At 44.6% G+C, this 15,526-nt stretch overlaps 1 protein-coding gene and 1 pseudogene across 2 annotated transcripts; one reads left to right on the forward strand and one right to left on the reverse strand.

Moving 5' to 3' along the window:
* Positions 1-959: 959 nt before the first annotated feature.
* Positions 960-2,214, reverse strand: LOC136465680 (protein AGENET DOMAIN (AGD)-CONTAINING P1-like; annotated as a pseudogene).
* A 2,191-nt stretch (positions 2,215-4,405) lies between these two features.
* On the forward strand, positions 4,406-8,306 carry LOC136463489 (small ribosomal subunit protein uS11y). 2 transcript variants are annotated; one of them, XM_066462485.1, is made up of 7 exons: positions 4,406-4,476; positions 5,119-5,233; positions 5,334-5,456; positions 5,563-5,608; positions 7,154-7,239; positions 7,311-7,440; positions 8,027-8,306. In XM_066462485.1, exons 2-7 carry the CDS (start codon positions 5,231-5,233, stop codon positions 8,092-8,094), a joined length of 456 nt encoding a protein of 151 aa, XP_066318582.1. In that variant the 5' UTR covers positions 4,406-4,476; positions 5,119-5,230; the 3' UTR covers positions 8,095-8,306. The 2 variants fall into 2 exon arrangements, with proteins under 2 accessions (XP_066318582.1, XP_066318583.1); XM_066462486.1 differs by having other exon boundaries at positions 4,419-4,692.
* The last annotated feature ends 7,220 nt before the right edge of the window (positions 8,307-15,526 follow it).

Here is a 15,526-nt window from a genome sequence, read left to right on the forward strand (position 1 = left end):
AGGAGGTGGTTCATATCAGTGTTCATTGTCAGGTGCTTTGGTGCAAAGCATTATCGAAACTTCATGCGCTCCACATAGTCAAATGCAAAGTATTGATAGCTTGAAGACTAACTATAACCAAGTAACCATGATGCATAAATAATAATTAGGTAATTTGGATGCCTCAATCTCATCAATTAGAATGGTTGCATTAGGGGGGAAAAGACAGTTTGTACCGAGGCAATGAGATGATGAGCTTTTTCTGTAGCGAAGCATAATGAACTTGGATGATGATATGGATCTTTTCATTTGAGATGGCAATGGCTGTCATACTTGACTTGTCAACTACTCCAGTACCAATAGCCATCTAAAGAATTGCTAGCGGGTTCACCTGTTCAGTGTCAAGAGAGATCGCATGCAAAGAAACTAAAATAACTCAGCTCACCATCATGCATAAATAACTAGGTACTTTGGATGCCACAATCTCGTCAGCTAGAACGGACAAAATTACATTTTGTACCAAGGCAATGAGATCAAGGGCTTTTCTGTACGAAAGCATAATGAATCTGGATGGTTGATATGTATAGTTTCACTCGAGATGGAAATGGTTGTCTTAGTTGAGTTGTGAGCTACTCCAGCCGCAATAGCCATGTAAAGAATTGCTACTACTCCAAGATAAGCAGTTCCACGTGTTCAGTGTCAAGACAAATTGCAGGGAAAGAACCTAAAAGAACTTTAGCCAAAAAAAAAGGAAAAAATAAGCAGCTGTTTAGTGTCGAAAGAAATTGCAAGAAAAAAAGCTCTCAACATTTATGCATAAGATATGTTGTAGGATGATGCAACTGTTTGGCCGTGGCATACCTATATACCTTTTTTTAATCGAAAATGTTAACATGGACATGAGGATCTGTGCTGTGCCGTGACGGCCAGCTTCTTTGGATTCAGGCATCCAGAGTTCTCGGGCAAATCATATTCATATATTACAACGAGACAATGAAGGAACTAAGATATGCAATAAAGTCAGCAAGGGCCAGTCCCAACAAATCAGCAAGGAACCATGTAGTATCTGCATCTCACAAGAGTACAACAGCAGACAATCAGAAATGAGCTAATAAAGACAGCTATGACAAACAGACAGATCTGTTGCAGTACCTTACGGGTCGCAATCCTCCATTGCTTGCCATTCCACTTATACTGCGGCTTGAGCAATGGCACCACCTTGGTCACCAGCATTTCTAACTTTTTGGCAACAATACCGATCTCATACTCACCCTCGCCGAGGACCCTTTCCACCACACCCGGTGACCATGCCCCATCGCAGTAGGCCTCCACAGCAGCGCCAGGCTGGAGCTTGAACTCGCTCTCCCTTGGCGAATGCTCGACAGCCGGCCTGATGAACCACCAATGCAGGTACTCGGTGTCCTTCTCCGGCCCACCCTCGCCCTCCTCCAGATCGAAGTACTCGACGACGTAGTTGAGGTCGTCGACGACGACCCTTACCGTGGCGGGGAACCAGGACTCGCCGTACGCTCTCCGTTGCCTCACCACCTCCACCTTGTCCTCGACCTCGTAGACCTTGACCGCGCGCTTGGGGCGAACAACCATCGCAACCTGGGAAGGGATCCAGTCCCCGTCGACATAGTCGCTGCGGGGGCGGACGAGGCCGGGCGCGAACTCGATGACCTCACGGGTGATGGGGAACGCGACGGTGACCCCGACGACGCCGGAGCCGGCTGGGGCGTCGGGATCGGGGGCGGACACGACGATGCCCGACCACCACCCCTCGTTGTGGAACGCCTCGACGATGTCGTGGGTCTGGAAGCCCAGCGGGGGCGATAGGGGCGGCGGCGGCGGGCGCGGGCGGATGTGGGACGGCGCGAAGGGCTCGGCCAGCACGCCTTCGTCGTTGTCGGCGAGGAGGTGCATGTACTTGATGGTGTACCGCGCCGGGTGGCGGTACCCGCGGGCCGGCATGAAGTCGAGGACGGTGGCCTCGAACTAGGACCCGTGGAACCCGTCGTCGTCGACGCGGACCTCGACGTCGGTGCCGGGAGGCAGTGGCGCGGAAAGGGCCACCGCGGGGCGCGGGGAATGGTGCCCATCGGGCGACCCGGATGGGACCGCGACGACGGCTGGGGCCTCTTCGAGGCCGTGCTCCGCGAGCGCCCGCTCTTGCTCCCGCAGGGGCGGCCGTGCCCCCTCCGTGTGCCGGCGGCGTCCGACGGCGGCGGCCATTCGGGATCGGAACGGGATTCGGGGCGGCGGGGTTTGGGGGAACTGGGGTTTTGGGTGGGGATGGGAAGGGGTGTCTCTCTGCTATAGGCGTCGCGGGGTTAGTGGGAGCGCTCCAGGCGGGGCTAGGCTTTTGCGCGCTCGATGCAGGCGTGGTGGGCGCGACCGGTACGGGAGGTAGATCTGTGTCACCGATGGGTGGGCCACCACGGACGCAACGGGAGGCGGACCCCGCGTGTAAGCGCCAGGCGTCACAGTCGTGCATCGTTTTCTAAGGAGGGAGGGTGTGTGAACGGGGCGGGGAAGCCGTTGCAACGCAGCTCACACGGCTCCAAAGAGGGCGCGGGAGCCACGAGGCGCGATGCCGAACAACTAGCAGGGTGGTGGTGGGACGTTCGGCGGGACCACCTGTCAGTGGTTGGTTGAGAAAGCGCGAGCGACACGGGTGCGCGGGGATGGAGGAGGGCGTGAAGCGTGCTGTGCGATGCGTCGTGCCTGGTTTTGTCGCGGAGCTACGTGGCGCGGTGCCGGACAACAGATAGCTCATGCATGCATCGATGCAAGTGAGGCCCCAGCAGCATGTACGCACGCGTACTTACATGCGTGCCGACCACCATGCTAGTTAGGCACCGACCATACATGCCGACAATCCATCGTCCCCTGCTACGCACCACCGTCCATTTGCATGCAACGTACGATCAGCAGGAAGCCCTACTTCATTGAAGGCGTCTAGTTGCTTCATCGATCCACTGTCGAATGTACGGCGGGAAGCTGGTTGTGACGTGCCTCATCTGAGCCGTGGAATTTCGATCTAACGCACCAAATAAAAAGAACGTACGTGGACACCCTAGAAGGCCACCGATTCGGCGTGCCTTCCTATCTTTAATTTCATGATCCCATACATGTGTTTTTTGGCCCCGTTTGCTGGTCTGAAACTTGGCTGAAACTGACTGAAAACACTGTTCCGGCTGAATTGTTGTGAGAGAAAAACACTGTTCCGGCTGAAAAAAGAAGCCGAACAAACCGAATATGAGGTAAACCGAACATGGCCTTTGTCACATGAGAAACCAATATCAGGTGCGAGGGAGTTTTATTTTTATGGTTTCATCATTTCATACTCAAAAAAAATTTCATGTAAATTGTTGCAAAATTCCCGCAACAACTTACGGGGTATTGTCTAGTTTTTTCCATGAACAGGGATAACAATAGGATATTCCATGATATGAAATTAGATAGAAAATGATAACCAAAAGCAGATTAAAATACATCTATTTAGTATCCATATCAGAAGTGGATGCAAATACAGACATCTATATACAAGTCTTATTAAATATTAATCGGAACAAAATGAATACGTCCTAATTAAAACGCCCGGCTCTTATAATGTTATGTTATGTTCCATTTTTTCGACGAAAGAAGAATTATATTAGATACTAGCTGGGTACATCAACGCGTTACAATCACTCTGGATTACACTACAAATATTCAGAAACTGATTTTCATCTAAATTGTACCCACGGTGTGAAAAGCTGCAAATCTCAAAACCAAGCCTATATGACGCTTTGCATTATGGATGACCGCATAGGGAAACACTCGACAAAAGACCTAAGAATAGATGCATAATAAACGACGGCTAACATTCTTACAGGCGGAGTTGAGAAACTTTTTCTTTCTAGTGTCTTCTTTTTGCCATTGAAGAATAAGGAAGATTGATCTAAAACTTATTCGTAAAATGAAGAAGAGACCGAAAAAAATTATTTCACTTGTGCATGATCATGTGAAGCTTGTCTTGTACGTTCTTAAATTCGTATTAGCGTATCAAAAACTTCTTCTATTGAACCTGCATATTTCAGAGGAATGCCAACAGTGTGCCTAAGAAACTGAATAAAGTTGGGATTGGGACCTACATCACATTTTCTCGTAGCCTCACTCACTGCCTCGCCCCATTCCTTAGGCAGTCGAAGTTTTTTTTTTTTTTTTTTTTTTTTTTTTTTTTTTTTTTTTTGAGAAATAGCCAGTCGAAGAAATGGTCGTAACCGTGTGATCTGGCATGGTTGGGATTCTTGGGCTTGCTGGACGGCCCATGGGATTTTTTGACTTGCTGGACGCCCACTTGGCCCAACAAGGCTTTGTACCTGTGCTACCTGCGTCCGCCGGGCCAAGCGCAATATAAGCAGCACTGCCTCGCGCTTGCGCTGGGCAAAACCCTAGCAGCATCTCCTCTCCAGCGCCCGCCGCCACAGCTGCCGCTGCGCCCTCCTCTCGGTTTGTCAACACGTCCCTTTCCCTCCCGTCCTCCCGAACGATAGCAGATCCGGGCTTTGAATCGGCTTCGCGATGAGGTGGTAGAGCGTGTCAGGTGATGCGGATGGGGCTGGCGGAGGAGGACGACGGTGGCGTTGCGCGCCCCTCGTCGGCTTCTTGATTTATCCCTGCCCCTCCTGCTGCTTTGACACGATTGCCTTGATTCCTGATGCTCTTGTGCGTTCCCATTTAGGCTGCTACTGTGTATTGGGTATTTAGTGTTGTGTTTTTGCATGATCCGTGAAGCGTCCCTCTCTGGAAATGTTGTGTTCTGCTTTTGCATTATCAGTGAAGCTTGTCTTGTAATTCTGGTATGCTGGCGTGATTGAAATCGATTCTTGGTTCTGGTCCACGGAGGCTGTTTAGTTAGTTAGTGAATAAGTACATCAGTCTGCAGGTGTTTGGTGCTGAGAGATCCCTCACTTTGTGGGTCTCCAGTTGGCAGCAATTTGGTGCTTGCTGATCAGCTGTGTAGGTTGTTTAGTGGTATAGCTTAAAACCTGTCAAGACTGCTTAGAATAATATCAGTTGAGTTCTGGTAATTAGATAGTGCATTGTTCAAGGATTCTAGTACTCACGAATGTTCGACTGCTACTTATACAGGCAGTGTGAAGCCGAAACACAACAGCTGCGAGCTAGGGTTTTGTCACTGCCACTCGCCGCCGTCCTCCCTAACAAACCCTAACATACCCCCTCTTTTGCAGCCATCGCTGCCATGGTATGTAGCTTTGCCACCTCTACCTCTGTGTCCTCTTTCAGATCTCAAAGTGCGCTGGCCATGACCGCTGTGTTGCTGTTTTTGCGCCGATGCTGTGCAGTCTGGGAGGAAGAAGACGCGTGAGCCCAAGGAGGAGAACGTGACACTTGGCCCCGCCGTCCGTGAGGGCGAGCACGTCTTTGGCGTCGCCCACATCTTTGCGTCATTCAACGACACATTCATCGTAAGACACAGCAACCCCGATTCCATTCCCATCCAATTCTAGGCGAAGGATTCATAGAAACGAGCGAAAAATTGAAACTTACATGTGTTCGTGTGTGGTGTTGCAGCATGTGACGGATCTGTCCGGAAGGGAGACGCTCGTCCGCATCACTGGTACTTAGCCTTCTCATGTTTCTTTTGTGAGTCCCTATGAGACTGGGATTATTGTCTGATTGCAATGACATTGGTACTGTTGGGTATTTAGTACCATTGCAATAAAGGGCGTACCCAGTGCAGAGAGCTCCCGCTCTGTGCGGGGTCTGGGGAAGGGTGTCAGTGGCAAGCCTTACCCTCGCCTGTGCAATGCGAGGAGACCGCGACTCGAACCTGGGACCTTCCGGTCATAGGCAGGCCATTGCAATGACTTTGGTAATGTTGGGTAGCCTATTTACTATCATAGTCCCTTTCTTTGTAAGCGCGTGTTTAGTTTCAGAAAGTTGGAATTCGGGGCTACTGTAGCACTTTCGTTTTTATTTGGCAATTAGTGTTCAATCATGGACTAATTAGGCTCAAAACGTTCGTCTCGTAATTTCCCACCAAACTGTGCAATTAGTTTTTTTTCGTCTACATTTAATGCTCCATGCACGGGCCGCAAACATTCGATGTGATAGGTACTGTAGCACTTTTTGGGAATTTGGGGTGGAACTAAACAAGGGCTAAAGAGATGTAGCTGTAGTTGATCTATGCTACTGGGGTTACTCTCTGATTGCGATGACACTGTTATTTTTTCATATGCTTATTTGTGCTATTGTCTATTGACTGGCCCTTTCTCTGTAAGGAGATGTAGCTGTAGTTGATGAATATGCTGCTTAGTTTGGCTGGTCGAGCATGCCATCCACTTCATTCAATTGCTTCAATTGCATTGTTTCCCTGGACGTGGTGTCTAGCGATGGACTTTGTGTGCTATCTTGGTTTATTTATGATAGAAGGAATGCTATATGGTAATGCTTTGTATTGGTTTCTAGTTGTCTTTCTCAAGCACGGCCCTTAAGATCGCCTCCCTTCCATTCACGTGGGAGCGTTTCGAGTCATAGCTGTGCAACATTGACAATGAGGGACCAGAGAGTTTTTCTCTGGGTCCTCTCTCTTCCTGTTTGTTTTTGGTGTCTTCATCTTGCTATTGTGTATCCTGTGGTGTTTGCCTGGTCTCAGTCAGTTGCTTTTTGCACTGATTTAGCTGAGTCATTCCTGCTGGGTACCATCGCTAAATTGAATGAAGGTGCCTATATCATGGAAGTGAACATGATTTTTGTTTGTTGTGTTTCATCTTCTGTTTAGTTGTGTACAGTCCAGTTGCACTTTGTCTTACCAGTTATTTTTGGCTTCTATAACCTGTTGCTGAATCAAACATCAGATCAATTGAGAATAATTTCTAACTGCAGATTGGCTGTCTGTATATTTGCTCTGAGAGCTGAACTTATGACTACTGTCAAATGGTCTCCCTGTCACCAGTTAGTTGTGATTTAGTTTATATAGATACAAATAATATGTTCTGTTATGAGCTTTCAGACAGCTTTTTTTAAACCAGTTTGAGTTGGATTAAAGCTAAATGTTGTTTTGCCTAATGTCCTGGTTTCTTAAAGTTGTAAGTTCTTTTTCTAGTTACTCAGGTCTTCCTTTTTCTTTTTACTAGAATTTGACAATTTTTGCATTGTCTAGGTGGCATGAAGGTTAAAGCTGATCGTGATGAGTCCTCACCTTATGCTGCTATGCTTGCCTCACAGGATGTTGCACAAAGATGCAAGGTATTTTCATACTGTGGAAAAAATACATTACTTGATAAGTAGGTCCTCATTTTCTTATTTCCCATTTGCAGGAGCTTGGAATTACTGCATTGCACATTAAACTCCGTGCTACTGGTGGAAACAAGACCAAAACCCCTGGCCCTGGTGCTCAGTCTGCCCTTAGAGCCCTTGCTCGATCTGGCATGAAGATTGGCCGTATTGGTAAGCATTGCTGGCCTATGAATTTTCCCTTTTGCATCTTTCAGTCATCTGAGCTAGATTTAAAAAAGTCCTAGATGTCTGCTGCTGTATGTTATGCAGAACCTTGGCCTAGTATTTTGGGGCTAATGGGTAAACACGTACATGCTGTGCTTGGCAAGGGCAAAACTTCAGCTTGAGCTACTTTTAATAAGTGAGAACATGCTTGGCAAGGGAAAAACTTGAAGCTTGAGCTAATATGAACAAGTGAAAACATTATCTGGCTATTGTTCTGTAGTATGCCCAACTGGCACTTGGCATCATTGAACCAAACCCAGGGAGGACTAGGCTGTTGGCATCATTGAACCAAACCTGAAGGGAGGCATAACTCCATTAAAATACATCCTGTTTTAGATATACATAAACTGTAGAATGTACTGTGAATATAATCATCTTTTGATGAAAAGGTTTTATGACAAATCGAACTTTACCGTGGTTGCTAGAAATATTTGGTAGAATGTAGTTATCTTGCTTTGAAAGTTATATGACATCAAAATTTACCGTGGTTTCTCTTGCATGGTTTGTTAACCTGGGACTTCATTGTGTACAGAGGATGTTACTCCAGTCCCCACTGACAGCACTCGCAGAAAGGGTGGTAGGAGAGGAAGGAGGCTGTAATTTCAAGTCCTGTCCCCGCGGCCCTGTCAGATGTAGCAGTTCAAGTCTGCCAGCGTCTAATATACTCCTACTGAGGAAGTTTTTGGGATCTGTATTGATTGAAATTTTGAGGTGTCAACTCTTGGACGTTTTCTGTTTGTAATCGTTCTTGACAAATTATGTGGCATTCAACATAGCAAGGCACAAATTATGTGATTTCTAGCCATGAACTAGCTACATTGGTCTTGATCAAAAGAGAGTTGGAGATCTAGATTTAACTAACCAAGATTAGAGGAGAAGCTAGAGATATTGGTCTCAGTCGCATCATACACTTTGGTGCATTGTTATCCTAAACGCTAAATGATAAATAGTTTGCCATTATTTGGACAAACCAGACGTTTAAACAGAACCGAATAAACGAAAACTGTGTCTAACCGGGCTAAATGACCATTTAGATGAACAGTGTTTTAGCATGACTCAGTTGGTCAGTCACACCATCCGTGGTGGTGTGACTAAGTCTCATGCCATGTCATCAGCAACTTACGTGAAAAGTGTTTTCTAGACATCTCACTATATCTAGTTATTCAGACCAATATATGTGGCGTGGCTTTAGTAGAGTTGCGCCGTCATTTGACAATGTAAGGGCTACCTGACAATTTAGTTTGGATGGTCTTTTAAAGTGTTATTAGTTTCTTTTCTTTTTTTCTTTTTTTTTTTTTTTTGCTAAAAAGAGTTGTCGACTAGCAGGCCACAATGGATGAGCCCATCCCAACAGGGCCGCCGGCTGGGGTGGGCTGGGCCCTTAGTGCTATAGGTGCTCGAAACAAAATCGAAGATCTCTAGCTACAGGTAAAAACAAGCCTAACCACATGGTTGAATACGAGCATCGTGCATTGCATCCTCAACATATCCGACGCATTCGGCGGATTGAGCATGGGAAAACCAGCAAATCAGATACTGATGAACGGATGAATAGTATTGGATGACGCAGAGCACAGAGACGTACGAAACGATACGGGGCATTTGAAACGATATATAAAAAGTGGGGCCAGGGACATGCAAAAAATGGTTCACATAACATGAACAAGATAGTACTAAGTTGACAGCAAAACCCGAAGAAAATGAAAACAAGCGGCCTGTTCGCTTGCTCGTATACGATCGTGGATTATAAGCTGGAGCAGTATTTTTGTCTCACACCAAATCAGTCAGCAGTAAATAATCCACGGTCGTTTACGACGAAACGAAGAGGCTGAAGGAAGATATACAAAGACGATGTTGCTTATACTAGTTCTTTCTTGGCTCTCATTAATTACATTTGGATTCGGCAGGCAGTGCCGGCGGCAGACCCAATCCCACATCTGAATCGCAGAAGAAAAAAGAAATCTAGTAAAGCGCGAAAAGAAAAGGCCCACCACCTACACCTCCGCACTACTACAGACTCTTGTCCCAGTCCCATGATAAGGCGCCGTATCTTGGCTTGCAGCACCACGTAACATGCTCCACAAGTGTCCGATGATCTGTCGAACCACTTCCGATCATCTGGTAACAAGAGCAGCCACCCACGCTATTGCCAATGCCACATGGTCTTGTGATCTCCATGCATGGATTGGTGATGACCGACCTGCCTGCTTGTCTCCGTTGTCGTCTCGCCGAAAAAGCGAGCACAGCACAGGTCGATCGGGCCGGGCCTCTCTAGCTAGGTTTCATGGATCGACAGTTCGACATTCTTCTGTCAGTGGAAGTTGGATATATCGTGTCCAGTTGCTGACGAACGAACGAACTGAATGTGGTAGTGTTGGTGCGCATGCTTGTGCTGTCGTCTACGCACGCATGCCATGGCCCATGGACTTCTTCTCTTTCTTCCTTCCAGCTGTGCCTGTCTCGCGCGACTTCTCGTTTGCGTACGTTCTGCGAATGGCAATGCGGTGCTGTTACGCGGCTGTAGCCTGTAGGGCTTGCGTCGCTTTTCGTGGAGTGGGGGGCGTCGTCGCTACTCATACAAGTGGCAGTCATGGCAATGGCACGCATGTAGAACATGCCATGCCCGCCCCTTCTTCTGACTTGTATGCATGATGTTTGAGCTTCTTCCGGATAACTGCGCGCATGCATGCGGATGACGGCAGCCAGCGTTTGATAGGGAAATGATGGGCACTACTAGAAGCGAAAAAAAACCCCAAGGTCATCACTAGCTGCGCCACGTTCTGTGATAAAACGGGGGACAATTGGGTTGCTACTTAGCTGGATGATTTCATTATTTCTCCGCACAAAGGATAGACGCGGCGAACGCGAGAAAGTTGACGTACTAGAAGCTTTTTAGTCGATCGTCGGCGAGAGGTGGCGTGAAACATCTGGGTTACGTTAATTTTACCCCGGTCATTCGATATGAATCATAAGGTTAGTACAAGACATGCAAAAGGATGTGTGATAACGGTGTCATGACCCGCGCATCGCCCATGCATGTTTCTGGTAGTAATTAATGCTAGTATACCAGATTATTAGCTCTTTAATTTTAGCACATGCGTGCTAGCTGGAGCGCAGTTCACAATTTGGCAAAGTGGGTATTTCTTCTCCAGTATCTTTTTTTTTTGGAAACGTAGTAGGCCTTTCCATTACTCATCGGTACCAGCAAGATCGCTGGAGACAAAGACCTCAGCACCAGGGGAAAAAGAATGATCAACTAGCAGTAACTGAAACGATATTGGATGAGTATCCTGGTGCAGAGGCTGGTTATATTATCACCTTCAAATCTGGGACAAGAATATTTGTCCAACTTTCGCCGATTCTGACCGTGGACGTGTACGACTCTGTTCAGGAATTATAATGTAAATAAAATTCCAAAAAAAAAAAATTTCCCGTCTTATGCTGTAGTGGCGCTCACTCCCAACTCAGACCGTAGTTCTGGAGATATCAATTCATATTGCCATGAATGCTCAGCAGTGACGAGTTCAAACTACACAGCAACTTGCCTCATAAAGAATGTGTGTGTGTATATATATATATTTTTTTTTGAGAGGTGTCATTCCAAAAGATTAAATAATAAGAAAAGGCCTTTTTTTAATGATATATTTGAGATGGCAGTACTGCAGTACCAGCGATATCTCTGACCCGGATACCAGCTAGCCGTATCCTTGTGCTAATTTCTAGATATGTACATCATGGTCCCATTCATACCGTACGTGTCAACTACAAAGTTCAGCCGCGAAGCCGTAAACGATCGTGGATTATTTATTGTTGGCTGGTTTGGTGTGAGAGAAAAACATTGTTCCTGGCTGGAAATTTACGATCGTTTACGAGCAAGCGAACAGGCTAAAAGAAAAAAAATAAAGAAAAGGAAAGGAAAGAAACGGAGAAAGAAGAAGAGGAGATCGTGGCGCCTCATGATTAATTCCATAGTCAAATAACACACGGGCAGGGATCGTGCTCAGGTATAGTACTAGATCCGTTCCAAATTATAGTCCGTTTGACTTTTTCGACCTCAAATTTGACCACTCGTTTTATTCAAATATTTGTACAAAATATCACTTTTTTTGTTATGGATTGCTTTATTAACAAAATATTCTTGAAGAATGACTTAAATTTAACTATGTTTGCACAAATTTTTTTTGAATAAGACGAGTGGTCAAACTTGAGATAAAAAAGTCAAACGAACTATAATTTAGAACGGAGGGAGTATTAATTTATACTCTCTCCAATCCCAAATTATAAGCAATGTTCAAAAAGGCGCTGCTAGGCGCTCGCCTAGGCCCGCTTACGCGCTAGGCGGAGGGGTTCCGCCTTGCCTAAGTGGGTAGGCGGAGGATAGGCGTGGCCAGGAGGAGGGCTAGCCGTCGGTGCAGCTAGGAGGCGGCGAGCAGCGCGGAGGAGATAGGGATTGGGGCCGACGAGCAGCGCAGAGGAGGCTGGGACAGGGGGCGGCGGGCGTCACAGAGGCAGAGGGGCGTCGCACGGCGCGGCCAGTCGCGACTTGCGAGTCGTGCGGCAAGCAGGGAATAGATAAGGTTGGGAGGTGAGGTTAGGGATAAGGTTTGCTATTTAGACTTGGGCTTGGGCTGTTTTTTTGGGCCTTCTTGTATAACTCTTGGCCCATTGTTCTCATGTTTCACCTTTTCTTTTAGACTTTGATGTAAATATGCATGGATATGAAAACGTCTAGAAAAACACCTTGAAACGCCTAGGCTCGTTTAGGCTCGCCTAGGCTCTAGACTATGGGTCATCGCCTAAAAGTCACCTAGCGTCTTTTTGAACATTGATTATAAGTCATTCTAATTTTATTAGAGAGTTAAATCACCTTAAATTTAACCAAACTGATATAATAAAATAATAACATTTATGATATCAAATAAGTATAATTAGATTTTTTATTATTATTGATTATATTTTAATAGTATACCTATTTGATGTCATAAATTTCTGTAAGTGTCTTTGTAATTTTGGTTAAATTTGAGATTCTTTGACTCTCCAAGAAAGTTAAAATAACTTATAATTGAGGATGAACGGTGTATATATCTTCGTGAACAGAAAAGGTTTTGCACCCGAACGAGAATTAATAATATATATTCGGGACTTGCTATTGCACATGCGCCTGCTTTTTTCAAGAAAATCAGGCGACGTGTGCTAGCCTGTGATCATCCGCTTTCTGCTTCCTTCCTTCAGCTTAGCAGCAAAGCGGCAGATAGTGCTCTGAACTCGTCGCCTGAAATCTCAGGCGACTGAAGTTGAGGAAACGTGTATATATTCAGGCATGGCAGCAGGGAGGTTTGTCCTATCACCTTTTGCGAAAAGGATTTTTCCAATGGGTACGAGCAACAATAAGAAAATGCCGTGCAAGGAATACTAGTTGCTTTCTGGACCACATGTGTGGTATACTAGCACGTACGTGTGATCGGTGACCATCAACTTCACGGGAGTCCTGTGACTGATGATGATGGTCTGATGGGTCTCATCATTTTGGCAGCTGCAAGTTGGCCAAAGACTTTGACCCTCTCGAAACGGCCTTTCCTCTTCGAGAAATCCGGCCAGCTACCTCAATATGTGAATGTGAAAAAATTGTATACTTCTTCGTTCTAAAATCTATATTTTTTAGCTGGTCTCAATCAATCCATTCTAAATTTGACTAGTCTCTTAATGAAAAACTTACGCCCCAGCGCATATTCGTGAAAAAACTAAATCTATGGAGAAAAATATAAACATCTATCACAATAAATAAATTATAAAAATACATCTCATATTGTATCTCCTTGACTCAATTTTATATCATAAATATTATTATTTTCTCTACAAGCTTATAAGGGTCGGACTTTTCAGTCAATGAACAATATTTTCCTATCACAGCAAATCAGTATAAGCATCAGCGTAAGCTAAATTTAGACGAAACGAATAGAGCCTTAAATTTCTTTGGGTTTTTTTTAGGACGGAGAAGTAATGACAGGCGGTACGGCTAATAATACCAACATAGGGACATCAATAGTGACAGGGCAAATTTGACTAGTATTTATTACCGGTAACCATAACTTGACACTTGTGAGGCATCACTATCCCGTAATCGTGAAAGTGGTTGTATTTCCTTGTCGTTTGGCATATTATTTTTTTGTGACAACAATCTTATAAGTAAGTAAAGGTTAAAAATAAAACCCGTCACTTTTAACCAAGTTAGAAGTAATAATAGATTTATTTCTTTACCCACCACTAATAACCTTTGCTCATCTATATAGCAACAATCTGTTTCTCAAAAATAAAATCTATATAGCAACAATCTTAATACTTTATCATGACATATAGTAAAAGACAACAGAAAAAGATAACCGACAGACCTCGAACCACATCTCCATTAACCTGTCGTCAACACGATCCATTCGACTTCTTCCCTGTGTTCTGTACGTGTACGTGTTGTCGCCAAGCTCTCGACTTTTGGATCCACTGAGACTGCTTGTTCGTGTAACATGCAAGATACAAGGAAAAAGTGTATGTCTGCATGGTTGGGATGAAAACGGATCGGGATACGGACGGATATCACCGATATTACATTTGTTTTCATATTTTTGTCCGGATTCGGATTCGAATACGGATAGTGTCAACTATGTCAGATATAATACGATTGGATATCGACATCATAAATATGCGATTTGAGTATTCGGATACGGATACGGTATCAGATGTTGGATATCCGAACTCGAATACGGACAGATCTCAACCCCTCTAAACGGATTCGGTTTCAAATACGGTCGGAAAATATCGGTACCGTTTTCATCCGTACTGCTTGGCACATCGATCGCATTAGTCTATTGGAGTAGTAGTGCCTACCGGCTATATATATATATATATATATATATATATATATATATATATATATATATATATATATATATATATATATATATATATATATATATATATATATATACACTCATCTAGTGGTACCGTTCATTATTAAGAATAAAGAACGTAACCATTCCTTTTATTTCTGTTCAAATACTAGCTATGGGTTTTGTGGGAACGGGGATTTTAACTTTACCGCATGCAGTTCCGTTGAGACTTTGCCAAATATCTTCCCCTCGGACTTTAATTTAATTTTACCACTCTATGTTAAACAGTCTCAATCAGTAAGGCGCAACCGTACCAATTATAATGAATTTCACGTGATAAGCACCCGTATGATTTTGATAGCTAGTTCAAATGAGAACTCCTTATTACAGTCCCGGGTTTTTTTTTGGAACATAAACAAGCATCTAAACGCCGCAACGGCCCTCAGTTTGTTGATTACTTAGCTGAATCAAAACAACCTACACTCTCTGACGCTTTATATCTATCTGTTTTTACTGTGTGATCGTCCACGTCTTCCTGGCAGATGATCGTCAAAATTTCATCGCCTAAGCATGATGCCATGCTATATCATCATCAGTTGTCTTTATTATGTGTAGACTCTTTCCATTGCCATACACATGTAACCCTTGCCGCCTCTTTATTGTCGCTTCAATTCACAGTTCACACCTGCAGTACACCAAAACTTTATAGCTTATCTGATTAGACTTTGGCACAATCTTTCCATGTGGAAACATCCTTATCCATGAGTATAATTATAATTACAATTAATGGAGCATGGAACAACTAGTGCAATATGGACGTGGCCACCATCACTCGCCCATTATTTGTATATACTATACTAATAACTTGATCCGGTTGTGATTTCCTTGTTAACCATTGGCCATCTCTCTACCTGGAGATAGCAACACATATGGACATTTTTATTATATTTTTTTGGGTATCAAAGCAGAGATGCGCGTGTGTATTCCTATACTAGTACTCCACTAAATTTATGTGATTTCCTTGTTAACCATTGGCCATCTCTCTACCTGGAGATAGCAACACATATGGACATTTTTATTATATTTTTTTGGGTATCAAAGCAGAGATGCGCGTGTGTATTCCTATACTAGTACTCCACTAAATTTAGGTT

Source organism: Miscanthus floridulus, chromosome 7 (assembly GCF_019320115.1).
Source record: "Miscanthus floridulus cultivar M001 chromosome 7, ASM1932011v1, whole genome shotgun sequence".
NCBI lineage: Eukaryota > Viridiplantae > Streptophyta > Magnoliopsida > Poales > Poaceae > Miscanthus > Miscanthus floridulus.